The sequence below is a fragment of the Simochromis diagramma genome, unplaced genomic scaffold (genome assembly GCF_900408965.1).
Source record: "Simochromis diagramma unplaced genomic scaffold, fSimDia1.1 OVJJ01000320.1, whole genome shotgun sequence".
Lineage (NCBI taxonomy): Eukaryota > Metazoa > Chordata > Actinopteri > Cichliformes > Cichlidae > Simochromis > Simochromis diagramma.
In genome coordinates this window covers 8,461,515-8,478,547 of record NW_024386773.1, presented here as the reverse complement: position 1 = coordinate 8,478,547, position 17,033 = coordinate 8,461,515, and the positions used below count along the sequence as shown (strand labels likewise).

The 17,033-nt window shown below is 38.8% G+C and overlaps 1 protein-coding gene across 4 annotated transcripts in view; it reads right to left on the bottom strand.

Moving 5' to 3' along the window:
• Positions 1-17,033, bottom strand: part of LOC120718077 (metabotropic glutamate receptor 4-like) — a 184,739-nt gene that overhangs the window by 15,972 nt on the left and 151,734 nt on the right. For all 4 annotated transcript variants that reach the window (XR_005692370.1, XM_040006400.1, XM_040006406.1 and 1 more), the window contains exons 7-9: positions 15,564-15,764; positions 4,128-4,264; positions 2,023-2,958 (exon numbers count right to left, since the gene is read on the bottom strand). Coding sequence is in view for 3 of the 4 variants with exons in the window: in XM_040006400.1 (XP_039862334.1) it covers positions 2,023-2,958; positions 4,128-4,264; positions 15,564-15,764 (1,274 nt within the window). In the remaining variant the exon portion in view is untranslated. The remainder of the gene's footprint in view (positions 1-2,022; positions 2,959-4,127; positions 4,265-15,563; positions 15,765-17,033) is intronic.

Here is a 17,033-nt window from a genome sequence, read left to right as displayed (position 1 = left end):
GTTTTCCACAGGAAATAATAATTAATAAGTGACTCATGTAATTTAGATCAAGAAAAGTGTTTTATATTAAGACTGGGTGAGAAAAGTTTTCAGGGTTTGTAAATTAAATTCATCTGAGGTAAGGAACAAAAAGTAGGACTTCACATACCCTTCAAAGATTTTTTTTTTTCACTTCTATTTTACTATTCAAAGCCAGGCTAGCTAATGGATTACCTCATCCTCTAAAAAAGCTGTCCAATCTCTCTGTGATTGTATAATTCTCTTTCATCTTCAGAGAGAGGAGATGGAATGATTAAACAAAGAACTCGCTGATCTCCGTGGCTGGTGTTGACATGCGACTTCAGATGTGCAACACTCACATTAAAAAATAATGTGGGCTTTGCACTTGGACCAATTCTTCTTTACTATGTATGCTACGTGTATGATAATGAAAAATGTATAGTGACGACAGCTGATGGTTGTTTTTCCCCTCTGACTATATTGATGAAATGTAACATTAATCAAGCAATATGTGTGAAACTCAACTGGTCTCTCAGTTTTCAGCATCTAAATGCTGTTGTCTGCACTTTTTCTGTTCACGCTAGTTAACATTTGGGGTAAGAGAAAGCCTGTAGCTTGGACTTCATAGTATTAATGCAACATGCAGCATATGAAAATAAGTCATTGTACTGCCAATCACATAATGCATAAATATAATACAATTGGCTACAGTCATATGCAGATTTTCTGCAATGCCGCAAACTACAGAAATTGGGAGGGGGCGGGGTGTGCTGTGAACCACAATACACACTTTTCTTCCCACCAAGCTAACTATCACAGCCAGTTTCCAGGCCAGCATTTTGATGTATTGTTTTGTTTAATCCCAAATGGAAGAAGGTAAGGATTAATTTGTTGCATCTGTCAGACCCATGCTGGCACTGCTGATAGTGTCCGTGCCAGTTTTAGAGCTTTTTTGTTTTTTTGCCTCACCACTGCCCTCTCTTGTAGCCATCGAGACCCTTTTGTTACACTGCCAAAACACCTCTTTCAACTGCATCAACACATTGCTATTGTGTCATTGTTGTACCCCTTTGGCTTTGTCCCCAGACTTTCTCCTCTGAATGTGAGGTCCAAGCCCAACCTTCATTTCCATGTCCCATTTGGATCCCTCTTGACCTCAGTGCTCCTGCTGAACACAGTCCAGGTCTATGGTTCAAGAGGTCGGGCACATTGATTTGACATGGGAATAAGAGTGTGAGCTTGTGTTTATGTAAACAGCTCATGGTTCCCTAATGCACTGTGGCATACAGCTGTCGCATATATGTGAGTCACAGGCTTGTGAGTTGCCTTCAGAGTTATTACAGAAACATTTACATTACTTTATGTGTACATGTTGCAGATTCTGTATTCACAAGCATACTCTTTTTAAGTTCTTGGTTTTTATAATTACTGGTACTTCACAAAATGTTTAAAAATTACAGAACAGCAGTAAGGAAAACTGAATAGAACCATAATTTAGCCTTTTCATTATATTAAGTAGATACATATTTAACATTCAAACAGCACTTTAATTCAGCAGACTTGGTGGATCTAATTATAAATGCTTAATACTGCAGGAAGGCTTAACCCAATGGTCACCCCACCACCCACAAGAGGTTGAATAACTGGATAGAGCAGTAGAGAAAATCTTTTCTATAATCTTTGTTTCATGTCTTTCTTGATAATTGCGATATTCTAATAAAGCAAGATAAAGACAATTGTTAAAGGAAAATAGGGAAACCAGGTAATACTGGTTGAAGTCAGTCTGTAAACCTGCTATGGGTTTGTTATGATAAGACTACTTCTGCTTTACATGGTCACCAGCGTACAATTATTTGTGAGGTTATTTTTGTCTTCTAAGTAAATGTCAAGAAATATGAATGCCAAAAGCCACGCTAATAGGTGTTAAAGATAGTTTTGTGTAGCTGCATGTCTAAGCATTTCTTAAAAGAAACTGACAGGCAAAAAATACAAATTGCACTACAGTATTAGCTGTAAGCTTACCTTTTCTGTTGATTGTGATGTGCCAAAGAAGATTGGGATGAATGCTAGCCAAATAATGCAGGTGGTGTACATAGTAAAACCAATTGGTTTGGCCTCATTGAAGGTCTCCGGCACCCCTCTGGTTTTAATGGCATACACTGTGCAGGTGACCATGAGCAGCATACTATAGCCAAGCAGGCAGATGAGGGACAGGTCAGAGATGTCACACTTGAGCACACCACGAGCCATCGCTGGGTTAGAGGTTCTCTGGTCCTCATAGTCAATAATAGCTTTGGAGGGATCCACAACAAACCAGATGCACACCCCGACCAGCTGCACCGAGGCTAGGGTGAACGTGATGACTAGCTGTGAGGCTGGAGAAATGAACTTTGGCGCGCTCACAGACATACTACCCTGCTCGAAGATGCGGTAAATACGATTGGTTTTGGTAAGCAGAGCAGCATAACTAATGCTCATCCCCAGACCCAAGAAGATCCGACGAAGGGAGCAGATTACGACATCAGGGGCAGAGATCATCAGGAACGTTGTGGCATAGCAGAGAAAAATGCCAGTTAGCAGGACATAGCTTAGCTCCCGGCCTGATGCTTTCACAATTGGAGTGTCATTGTAGCGAACGAATGTGACCACCACAAACAAAGTGGCCATGATGCCAATGACTGCAACAAACACAGGGATGACTGCCCACGGAGAGCTCCACTCCAGCTTAACAATGGGGATTGGAACACAGCCTGTGTGATTCTCATTGGGCCTCAAATCAAAGTGACACATCTTACACGTGTAGGTGTCTGCCTGGTATTGATAGCCATCGCAGCGTTCGCAGTGCCAACAGCAAGGGATGCCCTTCACAATCTTCTTGCGCTCACCAGGGCGACAGGCCTGGCTGCAGATTGAGGAAGGGATCTGACGGACACCACCGGGCCACTGCATTGAACGAACCTATGAGGGAGGCAGAGGAATGTGGAAAGGGATGAATGGACAGATAGAGAGAGAGAGAGAAGAAACATCTGAGAAAAGATTTTTAGTGTACAAAGCTCACTGAATTGCATACAGCTGAGATAGGTACAAAAGGGTGCTTTATTGATCCAAAATGGTCATCAGAAGCTCTGGAAGCCAAGGAGAATTCATGTTTTTATTTGGGTGAGAAGTTGAAAAAAGGCAAACTATTCAAGTATTCCTCATACATTCAGCAAAATTTTTCAGTGGTAAGTCAACTTTTCTGAAGGGCAAGTCTGAGAGGAAAAGAGAATCGCAATGTTTGTGCTGCAGTGAACTAATGGCACAATTCCTGTTTTTTTTTTTTTGGCTTTGGCAATTTTTTGTGTTAAAAATTAATCAATCAAAGTAGAAAGAGATGTCTCATTTCAAAATATTATTCCCCTTTGTGGATTTTACAGTTTCCTAAGCATACTTTGGAGGATAAATTAAATTCATCATTTGAAACAAGGTCTGCTCCCTTTAATGTTATCGGTTTTATTTAATTGTGCCAGTTCATTCAAAGGCAGTAAATTTGTCTTTAAATGTGTATTTAATTGAGAACTCAAATAACACTAATTAAATACTGCTGGCTTTCAAAATGAGACCTGGAACATTTTACAGTAGGTGCCTACAAATACCTTACCTTTCTCTTTTTCTTTCAGCACATGTTGTTGAAAGAGGTGAAGAAGACAAAGCTCCCCTCAGCCGGCCTCATGTGTTCAATTGAACTCATTTGCCTGCCCAAGGCCCCCTCTTCATTTTGTGAAAACATAATTTGTTTGAGTCCTTTATGTAATTTACTGTTATAATACTGTTACTTCATCACACTGCCTGCCCACAGTATTGTTTTTGGAAGTCAGTGATGCCGTCTGCTATCTGATATTAAATATGTCTGTCCGTAAGCTCCCATGGCTTTCTTTTCATCACAGTCCATTCTGTTAATCATTTAAAGTGCCCCCTGGATATTTACACCTTTGAAGATAGAACTGAGCACTGTGAAATGGTTTAGAGGGGTTAGAGATCTAACATGCAGCTGCAGAGCTGAAGTAACCTTTCGGAGGATTTTCATTGCAAACACTGACACAAACATAAGTTGTAGGGGACACAGAATAGAAAATGCCAGTGCTCACATTCAGATGGAGTTGATCCGCCCAGTGACCAATAATTTTGTACTCGGCTGTTCGGTTTCTGATCTGGTATTGGTAGATCTCATAGCGTCCAGGGGCATCTCCATTTTCATTGAAGAGCACTGGGTTGCCAGCTATGCCTGAGTGAGAGAACAAAAATATTTATCATCATTATCTGTTTTTTTGTGTTCTGTGTGTGCTTTTTACAATTTTTCAGTTCTTGTGCTCATGGGTGATTTTATAGTGTACAATAATTCATCAATATGTGGAAAGTAAGGGTGTGGAGGAGGTGGAGATCCATCAAAGACCACCAAAGTTCTGAATGAGCCATCCAGTCTCGGATTACTGACCACATTTCCACTGAGTTCAGTAACTGAAAGCAATGGTGACTTCTGTTTTTAGCTTTTGGCTAGTTGACAGTTGCTTCCACTACATTTCTACTTGGCTGTAGGTGGGATTAAGTGTAAATACATAACGATCCTGCACATGTAGCTACCAGAGAATGGAAATTGAGACAAATGTTATTTTTCCATTGTAGTTTGCACTGGCTAAAAGTGGTAGGACAGACATGTCAACATGCAAACTTCTTAAACACAACAAAACAGAATCTGAAAGAACCAAGTAAAGTGAAGACAGCAGTGTGTGTTTATCGGAGTTCTCATCTTAAACATAATCAAATTTTCCAGTTTCCTAAGCTTATCAATCTTGGCAATTAAACCCATATATGGTAGAATAAATAAAAAATACATAAGAATCTGACAATTAATTAGAATTTTCATGGTTCTCTTTTATCACTTTGTTTTGTTTCTGTGTGTGTGTGTTTTGTTTTTTTTAAGAAAAATCCATTATCAGTGCATCGCACACAAGAAACCTTAAGAGCCCACCTTCTTCTTACAGCAAACTGGCTGTAAACAGTTGGAGTTGAGCAGGAAGTTCAGAGATAGAGTACTGAGCGCATTTTGTACTGATTTTTCTGTCAACTAAGGTGGGCTATAATTTATCTTTGCAATAATGACTCTAAATAATATTCCTGTGTTCCTGTTTTATGATAAGTATGTTAATCACAGTATGGTATTCATAGAATGGTCTTTCTTGGCCAGGGAATGACGTAAATGCTTCTTTTTATTTTATTTTATTTTAATTTAGGCCACTTGTGGTTTAACATTAAGTCTCCCAAAGACAATTAAAATCTCAGTTAAGACGAAAAAGGTAAACCTGGCCAATTGCTGCTGATGGATTTTCTGCTGATGAGAATTTTTTTTGTCCTTGCTCTTTGTTTCAATTCTGGGGAAGCAGCACCGTAATCCACATCTCGATGAGTCAGCCCTGTTGGATTACGGCATTACTGTTTTACTCAGCCTTGTGACAATGCCGCCCACATCACAAAGCAGTTACTGATCATGGGAGGATTACAGTGACTTTATGAACCACAGAGGCAGTTTTTATATAAAAATATTAAGAACATCGACAGTGTTAGTAAGCTATGACATTTTTGTTCAGAGATTTTAATCATGCAAAGCTTGTTTTATTTTCACTAATGACCAGCGGAATTTAAAAAAGATTAAAGCTATCTGCCTTCCAGTGTCATGGTTGTCTGCCTACGCTGTCATGGTTGAACACATAACCTCAAGCCAAAGCCTTAAAAGCTTGGATATAGACTATAAGATCAAGCGCTCCTATGGACACCTTCAGTGAAAGAGGAAAACGGACCATGAATGTCACTGGCAGCTTTAAGAGAATGATACGGCAATGCGTCTGATATAGTTGTATGTAAAGCCTTGTGGGCCTTTTGGTTATGCTTGCTTTGCAAATTAAATCCTTTCATAGACTGACTGATCTCTTATTGAGTCTCTGAGCAACTGTTAATCTTCTCTTTTATGCACATATACAAAAACAAAGCAGTTTTGCAGTGATTTTATTTATATATTATTTTGTAATAACATTTAAATGGACTATTCTTTATTTTTCTGTTGGGTCATTATAAATATAAAAACAATGATGTTGGTTTTAGTATGTATGTGGGACACACAAGTAACTCTCTAATAGAGACAGGGTGCATTAAGCCCCAAATTCCTTGTGCTACATTGACTTTGAATAGCATGGAGCAATGTGGTTAGATGCACTAAAAGAGACATCAGCAAGAACAGTGTTTGTACAGTTGAATACTTTTGGATCTTGACAACTAAAGCATTTTCACACCATGTAATTTTTAATATTGGAAATCTGGAGAATTCAAGAAACTAATGTGAGGAGTCAAATGTGAGGAATATGAAGTCCAGCGAAAAACTAAGAGTAAGAAGCAGCTGGGTGCTAATCAAAGCAGTTGATTAACTGATCGTCAGCAAGTGTGACCAACTGTATAAAAGCTTCATAACAGTACAATTAGAAAAAGACTGAGCAAGTATTTCTTAATAAGAAGGAGAAAAAGGGGAAAAAGTCTTTTCTCTATAAAGAACACAGCAGCACAGCTTAAATATGTAAAGCTGAACCTAATCAACCCATAAGACTTGTGAAGCAATGTCCTTTAGACAGGTGGGTCCATAGTAGAGATGGTTGGCCATAATGTACAGCGCACACTTGCTGAAAACCAAACACATATCAGAACAAACACTTCATGCTAGCTGTCAAGCACGGTGGTGATAATACAGGGTTGTTTTTGAGCCACAGGACCTGTGCACCTTGCAGTCACTAGGTCAACTGAACTCATCTATATGTGAAAATATTCCAGAGTCAAATGCGAGGTCATTTTTCTGACAGCTAAAGCTTATTGAAAAATGGGCCAAACAAAAGCACAATGACTACAAGCACACAAGCAAATCTACAACAGGATGGGTGGAAAAGAAAAGAATCAAGGTGTTGACCCAGTCAAAAGCTCCCAATTCAACCTGACTGAAACGCTGTGGTGGGCTCTTGAGAAACATTTGTATAAACAAGTGCCTGCAAACCAAAATCAACTTAAGCAATGTTCTACAGATATTGTAAAGATGTTGTACAGTAATTTTACAGAGATTACTTATTGCTGATGAAGTTGGTTCCACAAGTTATTTAATCATGTGGTGTACTTTTCTTTTCAAATGACTATAAATTACCTTGCTATCACATGATATAACACTAGCTTACTAAATGCTAACTAGACATAGCTTTTCTAGAATAATGCAGTATGGGGGGCCAAATACTTTGGGACTGGAACAGGATATCAACAAAATTTAACAAAATATTGGCCACTTATTTTTCTATAATGAAACAAAATTAAAGCAAAATGGGGAAATACAATCTTAAGTGTGCAGGAAGGTAGTTTATTTTGCGGCACCATGGTCAGTTTTCAGTTGCAGCTAAGAAATTAGATTTATCAACCCGTAAACTGCTTGTCTAAATAGTCAACTCTCAAGTCCAGGAAAGATTTATTTGCACAGAGGACTGTTCCATGGCTCCATTGTGCTGTGAACTAATGTGGTAGTGTAGCCTGGGGGTAGCACAAGTGTGTACCTCAGGCTGCTCGTTTGGGGTTAATGAGGTGCTTGTAATTATATGTAATATTCAATGATTTTGACCTCTTTCTCTCTTGCACTGTTGTGACAATCCCGAGTAAATGTATACATAAACTCCTTAATAATTGCCATGATATGATCATTAATCCAGCATGTGCTTGTTCTGCATCGATGCACAACCAGAACACCTCAGTGAATGACAACAACATGACAGCTGGTCATTAACTCTTAATGACCTGTACCCGGACACAATGTCGAATTTGGCATGGATCCGCTTTCACTCTTTAAGCCATTCAGTCACAGGCATGACCTTTACATGATTGCTCAGTCATAGCATATATACACATTCACTATCTGCAAGTACTCTCAAACTGGCCCTAAAATGTTCTGAAAGCATGCAAGTGGTTGCTTTTAAAAACCCTATAATATGTGAAAATGTATATATTCAAATCACCACAACGCATCTGGGTTTTGGATCTGCTAAGAGAGTGTAGATATTTTAAAACACTGCAAATTGTCACATAAAAGCCAGTATTTAAATATTACCCAACACAAACAAATGAAGGACATGCAAAAAGCATCAGAGGAGTGAAAAAACAGTAATGTTAGAGCTAGCATGGTAAATTTAGCATAATGTGGAATCTCACAGCACTATTTTCATCAGTGCAACAGCAGCTATATCACACTAAACATTTTCTCTTTATAAAACAGAAACACAGCTTTCATTTAGTCGGTCTCTGCCTTATTTGGGAGCACCATAAAATACTGTCAATACAACCTGACGTGCAGCTGTAAAAGCATGAATATACCTTTTGAGCTTTCAATGTGCTGCAAGTGTTGCTTATGTTGTATTGACTCATTTAATCTAGGCTCAGAAAGATGCAAAAAGACCCAAAAACACTCACTAGAATAATAAGTGAATGAAAACAGTGCTTTCATATGGAATGATGAGAAGTGTTTTTGAATCCTACTTCAAAACTTTCCCAATGAAAAGTCATCAGTGTAAAGCAACTTCAGAGATTCTCTTCACGAGCATAGAGGTCTCTCCCTCTGTCTGTGTTTCCGAGCAACATCTGCCAGCTTTTCACTGCCACACCCCGCTGCTCTAAAACTGGTTTGTTCAGTTTATCGTCTTCTGCTGACTCAGCAGTTCTAGCCAGAAAAACACAAGTAAACACTGCACTTCCAATGCGTAACAAATTATTTAGGGCTGATGAAGAGACAAAATTGTGTTATGTGGCCATGTACTGACACTGCCTTACAAACAAGAACACAGAAAAGCCACTCTCGTCTGAAAAGCAGTTCAGCTATAGTACAACTAAGGTGCGTGCACAGGAACACTCTCAAAGGACTTTAAATGTGTTTCCATTGGCTGACAAAGCTCCACCGCACTCTCCATCTTTCCAGAGGAGAAACACAGTCTGACAGTAGCTCCTCATGCCTGGTTAGCTCTGACTACGAGCTCTTTGACGCTGTCCACACTACACTGAGTGGTGGTCAGTCATTCTCTCTGTGTTTCCACATTACCTGCAACACACCATAGCCACGAGGTCACACCTCCTACAGTCACCCTGAATACGATTTTAAAATGAGAGCGGTTCATCAAACGGTTACAAGCACTACCATTAAAGAAGGCCTATTTCTGGTAGAATTAAAGTTGTTTCAAATAAAGATAAATAACAACCCCAGCTGGTATTTCAACATTTTCTTTACTGTTATAGCTTCTGTATTAGACACAGACTCTGTAAACAACAGGATGTACTGCTCATCTGAGGGGACAGAAGTTGATAGTAGAGAATGATAAATAGATCTTTTTTTAAGATAATGTCTGTTCCTATAAGATATGGGGGGGGATCTTTTGTCAATAACATGATTGAGTATGATGCCGAATACAAAAACCCCCCAGACATACTGCACATGCAAAAAAATATGTCAGTATAGAATTAGCTTTTGTGCTATGCAACAATGAAGATCTTGCACATCCTTGAGAAGAAAGAGAAGTGTGGAAAAATGGAAAAACCTGAGAGCGTGCCTTTATTCCACACTCATAACTGCTGTCCCTGGTGAGAAAGACAGTGGAAAGGCCACTGCTTTTCAGTCAGAGGTAGAACAAAAACACCTCCCCCTGATGTGATTGCAAGAGCCATGAAACACTGACAGGAAGCCCCATTCAACTGTGGCCCACTGAAGTCTCAACAACCATTAGATACATGCATTGCTGAGAAGGAGCAAGAAAAGGAAAGCTCTAAAGTGTCAAACAGTGGATAAAGATAGATTGAAGGTGTTTGATTCTTTCGCTTTGTGGGCTGCAGCTCCAGCTGCTACTGAATGAACCAATAATCAGCACTTGTGAAGTTGGTGATTTACAAAAGAGGAAACACAGTTACATCCCCAGATACATCTGTGTGGGAAAATACAAAAGAATAAAAGCTTTTTCGAGAAAGCACAGACACCACAGACCAATAGAAATAAATGTTTTTTGACTTTTCTTTTAATATTTTCTAAAAGGTTATCTGTCATCAGCTACTGTGTCCCTTGTTGAGCCCATGACAGTCTGCTCAGATATTGATGCATTTATGTATTTTCCTGGCACATGAGGAGCAGGTTTAGTACATCTTTGTATTTAAAGGAACTTGTTGACCTTTACCAGTTTCAACATCTGTAATGTAAGACAGAGTGCATTTGAGCTGTGTATGGACTTAACTATGCAGGTCTGCAGAGGAAGAAATTAGAATTATTTTTAGAAGATATCTGCTGAAACTGCTTACAATAAACAGAAATGTGTAACAATAGATTCTTGCTGGCTAGTCCTCAAGAATGATTCATCACAACAAAGAATGACCTACTTTCACATACATTTCTGTCAATTTGTAGGAAGAAGCAGGACAACTGCTCAGTGTATTTACTGCTGAGTAACATGCTAATATCCCAACACAGAGATAAATATTATCTTTGAAGTTTTTGTACACTGGCCAGTAAGTACAGTCTCAGCTGTTGGGCTGTTTTATGTCTCTGGACAAGTTCAATATACTACTGTGAGCTGATGCAATTAGATGAAGTGTAGCGTAACCTCAAGGCAACCCCTCTGGTCTGATGGTGTGAATATAGTCTCCCTGCTAAGAACAAAATTCAGCTCAAAAGTGCTTACTGCACAGGAGTTTTCTGTCCCTGCTCACAGGCTAAAACCCTGTTGAAACCAATTTTTACAGAGAGCATCTCTCAATCATTACTTTACAAACAGCCCAATTAAATAAATGTTTGAAATGATTGTGGATGCACTTATAATCAGTGTTGGTCAAGTTACTTGAAAAAAGTAATCAGTAACTAATTACAGGTGTGCCACGGTCAGTGGAAGAATCCGCGAGTTTCTCTGTGAGTTTCCCATTACGTCGTAGCTACTCGGCGCTTGCTTGGAAGTTTAGGGGTTTTTTTCGCTGTAAAAAGAAGTTTTCTTCCCACGCACAACGGACACTAATGTTTTTGTCACTTTTTATGGAATCAAACTCAAAGTAAGGTCAGTACTTCCACGCTTTAAACGCCGCACGCTCATATTCTCTCCCACAATCGATGTTATCCATTGTTGCTCTGCACACAGCTGTTGTCACTAACGGCGCACTCGCTTACGTCACTGTCATGAGACATTCTCGCAAAAAAAAATCATGGTTTTAGTAACGCAGTAACGCAGCGTTCCTACGGGAAAGTAACAGTAATCTAATTACTGTTTTTGCAATAGTAATCCCTTACTTTACTAGTTACTTGAAAAAAGGAATCAGATTACAGTAACGCGTTACTGCCCATCTCTGCTTATAATGCACACACATTACTAACATGCTATTCCATCATACAGTTCTTATATATTCAATATGTCAATTTTAATTCAATGTCTTGTTTCCCATGGTCGAAAATGTCATTTCTTGTAGGAGCATCCAAACATCAGCTCTAAAAGGGAGAAACAGAAGTTGCATTAAATTCAAGAGTGGTTGCCTTTGAACCTCCAGGCTTACTGGTCTATATACAGCATATGAAATTGGACACATCACTGTCTAGACAATGACATAAACATGATTTGTCTAGACAGAAACTATCAGAACCTGTTTGTCTGGGATGAAAAGAAAACTACAGAAGCTGTTTTACATCAGATCACGAGAACCACTTTCAACAACATACTGCATGTTGCAAGTTGTTTTTATCTAACATTATTGGCTCCTGAGCAGCTCAGCTGGTGTGGAGCAGTGCTAAGGGCACCTGATTTACTACTAAGCCAGGAGATTGTAATCAATACTTTACATCAATATATCATAAATAGGGTGAAAAGAGCTGAACTGATGCTAAAAATTGTGTTGAGGAATTATGTAATAAGATTTTAAAAAGGTTGCTCTTGTGCAAAACTCTTGAATCACTCCTCATTTCTTACTGTATTTCCCAGAGGAGAAGACCTTGTACTCCAGATATCAAGATATACTGTATTTAAGACAAAGACAGAGTGTCTACAATTCTAATGATCCTGAATTCTCTTAGGCAAGCTGCCTTGAAGTTGTCCTCAGGAATTGCCTGCCGTTTGTTCTCTTTCAACATGAACCCACACTGCTTCAACAATTCTGAGATCCGGGCTCTAGGGAGACTAATCCACGAGTGATAACGTCCATTGTATGTGTTATCTATCAAAGTATTGCATTGGCAGCGTGTTTTGAATCATTATTATGCTGAAAAAGGTTTCAAGCATAAACGTTGTGTAGATGGTGATATTCATGAAAACTTTGCTTGTAATTTTATTTATATATGCATGGTAAATGGTAAATGGCCTGTATTTGTATAGCGCTTTTACTAGTCCCCCCTAGGGACCCCAAAGCGCTTTACACACCCAGTCATCCACCCATTCACACACTGGTGGAGGCAAGCTACAGTTGTAGCCACAGCTGCCCTGGGGTACACTGACAGAAGCGAGGCTGCCATATTGCGCCATCGGCCCTTCTGGCCAACACCAGTAGGCGGTAGGTGAAGTGTCTTGCCCAAGGACACAACGACCGAGACTGTCCGAGCCGGGGCTCGAACCGGCAACCTTCCGATTACAAGGCGAACTCCACACTCTTGAGCCACGATCGCCCAGATGTTCGAAATAGACAGATAAATGGTAAAAATGGTAAATGGCCTGTATTTGTATAGCGCTTTACTAGTCCCTAAGGACCCCAAAGCACTTTACACATCCAGTCATCCACCCATTCACACACACATTCACACACAGGTGATGGCAAGCTACACTGTAGCCACAGCCACCCTGGGGCGCACTGACAGAGGCGAGGCTGCCGAACACTGGCGCCACCGGGCCCTCTGACCAGAAAAGCTATAGAAAATAGAAAAGTAGAAATAAATAGAAAAGTTTATCTAAAAATTAAGTCACTGCCAATCAAATTGCTTGGTGGATCAAAATCTGACCTGCATTTATCATTCCATTAATTTTGACAGGATCCCCAACACCATTTACTGAAATGCACTACCAAACCATGACAGAACCTTCACCATCTTCTATAGATAGCTGCAGACACTCAGTGATGTATCTCTCTCCTAACCTCATACATATTGATAACGATTTAGTTTAAAAATATTACATTTGGATGCATCCCTCCATAAGACTTTTAGACACTGATTTCCAGTCCAGTTCTTGTGTGACTTGACATGCGTCAGCCTTTTCTCCCTGTTTCTCCTCCTTAAGAAAGCCTTCTTGATAGCCACTCTTCCACTAAGACCATTTCTGATTAGGCTTCGGTGAAAAAAATAGATGGATCAACTCAAGGGCCAGATGCGTTTCTCAGGTCCTGTGTCACATCTTTGTTGGATTTTTTCCCCCAATTTGTTAAGGACACAAGTTTCAGATACAGTGCAACTGTTGTAGATCAATTTTCTTTAGGCTGACCACTTCTTTTGTCATCTATTTGTCCAATTTCCCCCTTTTTTTTAAGGACACACTACAAACCATGCCAAGTTTTCAGCTAATGACTCCTTTTCAGTGCTTGAATGATTTTAATATGACTAAAAAAAAGCAGACAATGTAAAAAAAAAAAGCTAAAAAAAAAAAACCCCCAAAAACCTCACACTTTGATAGACCTCAAGAACACCTGGAGAACTATTGCTCAAAATCACTTTAACGAATTACAAGAAAATCTGTTTCCTTGAAAGTAAAACAATTTTAAAAAAGAAAAGAGGGGTGACTTGAAACATTTGCACAGTACTATATTTGCGAAAGTAAAAACTACATTTTACTGAATACTGTACACAGTCCTGCTTTGGTAATAATGCCGCAGGCATGGTGCTTGTTGCCTAAAAACCACTGACTCCTGCTGAAGTATTACAAGGAACTAGCTTTATGTCCATCAGTGGCATAATTGTGCTCAGTTATGATTTCAATTCATCAACTATGGCATTGTAATAGTGGTAGCAGATTTCAGGAGTTTACACTGCTTTACTCTAACAAGCAACATTTTGGCCCAGATAACTCAGCACAGAAGTCAGTAGTGATTACTGACACCACTTAAGTAAAAGCTTTTTAGGCCAATAAAAAAAAAAAGTGTCCCCATTTATTGCCACACTTAGGGTCTATGTGGCAATCTAATAGTGCTCTAGTGCTATTTTTTATAAGTAGGTTGTTTCAAGCTTGTAAACATGGATTTAACAATGCATCTAAAACTGACTTTGGGCAATGCAGCTAAAGACTATGTCATAACCCCAAAATGTTGACTGTATGTTCAAAAGCAGGTTTAATGATACCAAAACCTGCACAATCACCCAATCGAATTATTTTTAAATAAAAAATATAAATTTACTTCCCAAATGTGAATTAAACATTAAATTGACATTCTGCCAATGTAATAACTAGATATTAAAATGACAAATTAGCTTGAAGAGCATGAGTTCAAATGAATAATTTATCTGTACAAACACTGCATACTCAAGTCTCTATGAAAGAATTATAATTGCGTTGAACAGCTTTGCTTTAAAAAGGCTGTCTATATAATGAAACTCTGGATCACTGCTCTTTGTGTGAAAGCAGTCAATTATTAATATGCCAGTCATGAATGTGAACTTGACTGATAACTGGGTTTAATGTAACGCTACATAAAGAGTTGGGAAATAGGTCATACAGTAGAGGGGGGAAAGTAAGTTGTGTGCTGGGTCGGGAGCCATAAATGGCATCTCAATGTAAGACAATGTTCTTCAAACTGTATGGTTGTGTCTGAAAAAAAATAATTCTAATAATGTGAAAGTCAAGTACTTATCATTTTAACCCTCAAACACAGACCTCGGATGGCCATTGAACCTCTATAAGCAATGTATGTTTGTAATCCTACATTGCTTGCATCTTTCACAGCACACATTTTCAACCTTAAAACTTCACATTTAACATGAAAAATGTGAAGTTTGTAGGAAATGTGCATTGCGTTTCCTACAAACTCAGTGGGAAATATATAGCAGTCATATATAAAATATTGTTCTGCGATTGAAAGAAGAGAAGAATCATCTCTTTTTAGCATTCACAGCCTCACAGACCTTTTATCCAAAGACTTCAAACCTGGATTGATCTGTCCATTCTCTCCATACCACTTTTTTTCTTCTTTTTTTAACCATTTATAAGCGGGCGGTTGAGGACCACTAAAGCATTTGTTTCTCAAAAAACACCTGCTTCTCAAAACCCTTTCAGCTCTGCCACAAGGGTTTTTCAAAAAGGCTTTTCGAATTACCAGTTAGCCTTTTAACATAAAAACTTGCATTTGGTAACAGAATGTGCCACTTAAATACGAGAATGACAGCTGCCAAAAAGGGCCATGTAACACGTGATGTAACCCATCACTGATTCATAAAAATTATTCTAATAAACTTTAATTGACATAAGATGTTGTCAATACCAAACGAATACCAAATGACCCTAAAAGTGTATATTTGAGTGTCTATAACTGACCTGAAAAGTTGAGACGACGAATATGCTTCAGCAGATGAGTGCCATTTATGGGGTCCATTTTAGCGCAGAGACCAACCTTGCCCGGGCACAGCTCCTTGTGCATGTTGTGCAAGGCATGAGCCATTGCATAGACGGCATCAATAACAAACTGTACCTTTCCTTCCTGCTCATATTGCGAGTCCTTTCCGATTCGCTCCTGATCTGAAAGACATAGACAGATGCATGTGTGTGGTTTTATAAGTATTAATTGGTTAAAAGAATTCATGAAATAATTCAAATCATGGTAAGTGATATATGTAATGATCTGCAGTCATTCATTTGGTTTGGTCACCATGTCAAGGACAAGGTTGAGTCCAGTATTAGTATCCATGTAGTCAAGCAATCATGTTTGAGACAGAAAAAAGATTTTACAAGTAGATTTAAACGACTCAATCAGGCAAAAAATCTGTAGCTCTATCAGCCACATCATGCAATTAAGAAAATTGTATTCATTTAAAGGCATGAGTGGTTTCCATGAGTGGATCCAGCTTAAAGAATTATCTACTTGTGAGTTTGTCTCTGACACTTGTTTAAAGAAGGCCGATGATAAAGTTGCATATTCAGTGCCTGTTCTAGACAATTAATATGCACAATTATAGCAAAAAAAAAAAAAATCCATCTTGAAACTAATTTATAAAGTAACTTGATGAAGATACTACTGATGTGTGCCAATAGTCAGGAAAACTTATCTTCTCAACACTTGTCTTCTGTGTCATCCCCACTCTGGATGGCAGCTTTTAGATAAGACAATTGTGTTCACGCTACTTGGAATGAGCTAAACCTTTTAAACGAAGGGTGTGGCATCAGTCCAAAAGACAGAAGAAAATGCATTGCTCCTCAGTGAGTCTTATTTTTTATGTACTGAATGGTGTTGCCTCTTGCAATTAGCTAGAAAGTAAATATCTGGATCGCTGCAGAGGACCAAATCAATTCTAATATCTGGAGTGCAAGGTCTTCTCCTCTGGGAAATCTCATCTGTTAAAAATGAAGAGTCTTTCTTATATCTTCTGAAGGAGTAGTAGAGTTCCCTCTGTGTGATTTTCGTAAGCATTATGTTTTGGGCCTCCATGTCTATTCTACAAATTTTAAAAATATGCCTCATGCTATTTTTCATTAGTTGCTTTAAACAGTTCTTCCAATTTGATCAATTTTTTGTATTCCTTACCTTCTTGACTGAGTGTCCAACTCTGAATTCAGTATTTATTGCCTGGTTCAATTTAGAAGACCCAAAGAAGCAGGAAATAGAGACATCCATTCACAGGACAGGGATAATCCCCTTATGGGCTCAATGTAATAGCTCGTGATAGGAGTTTATTAATCCTGGCTCAGGTTGTTCCAGAGGTTTTTTGTGATTGTTAATTGCTGTGAGGAGGTGGGGTCTAAGGAGATACAACGTGCCAATCCTAACTTCGGCTGTCTGCTCACATGCCT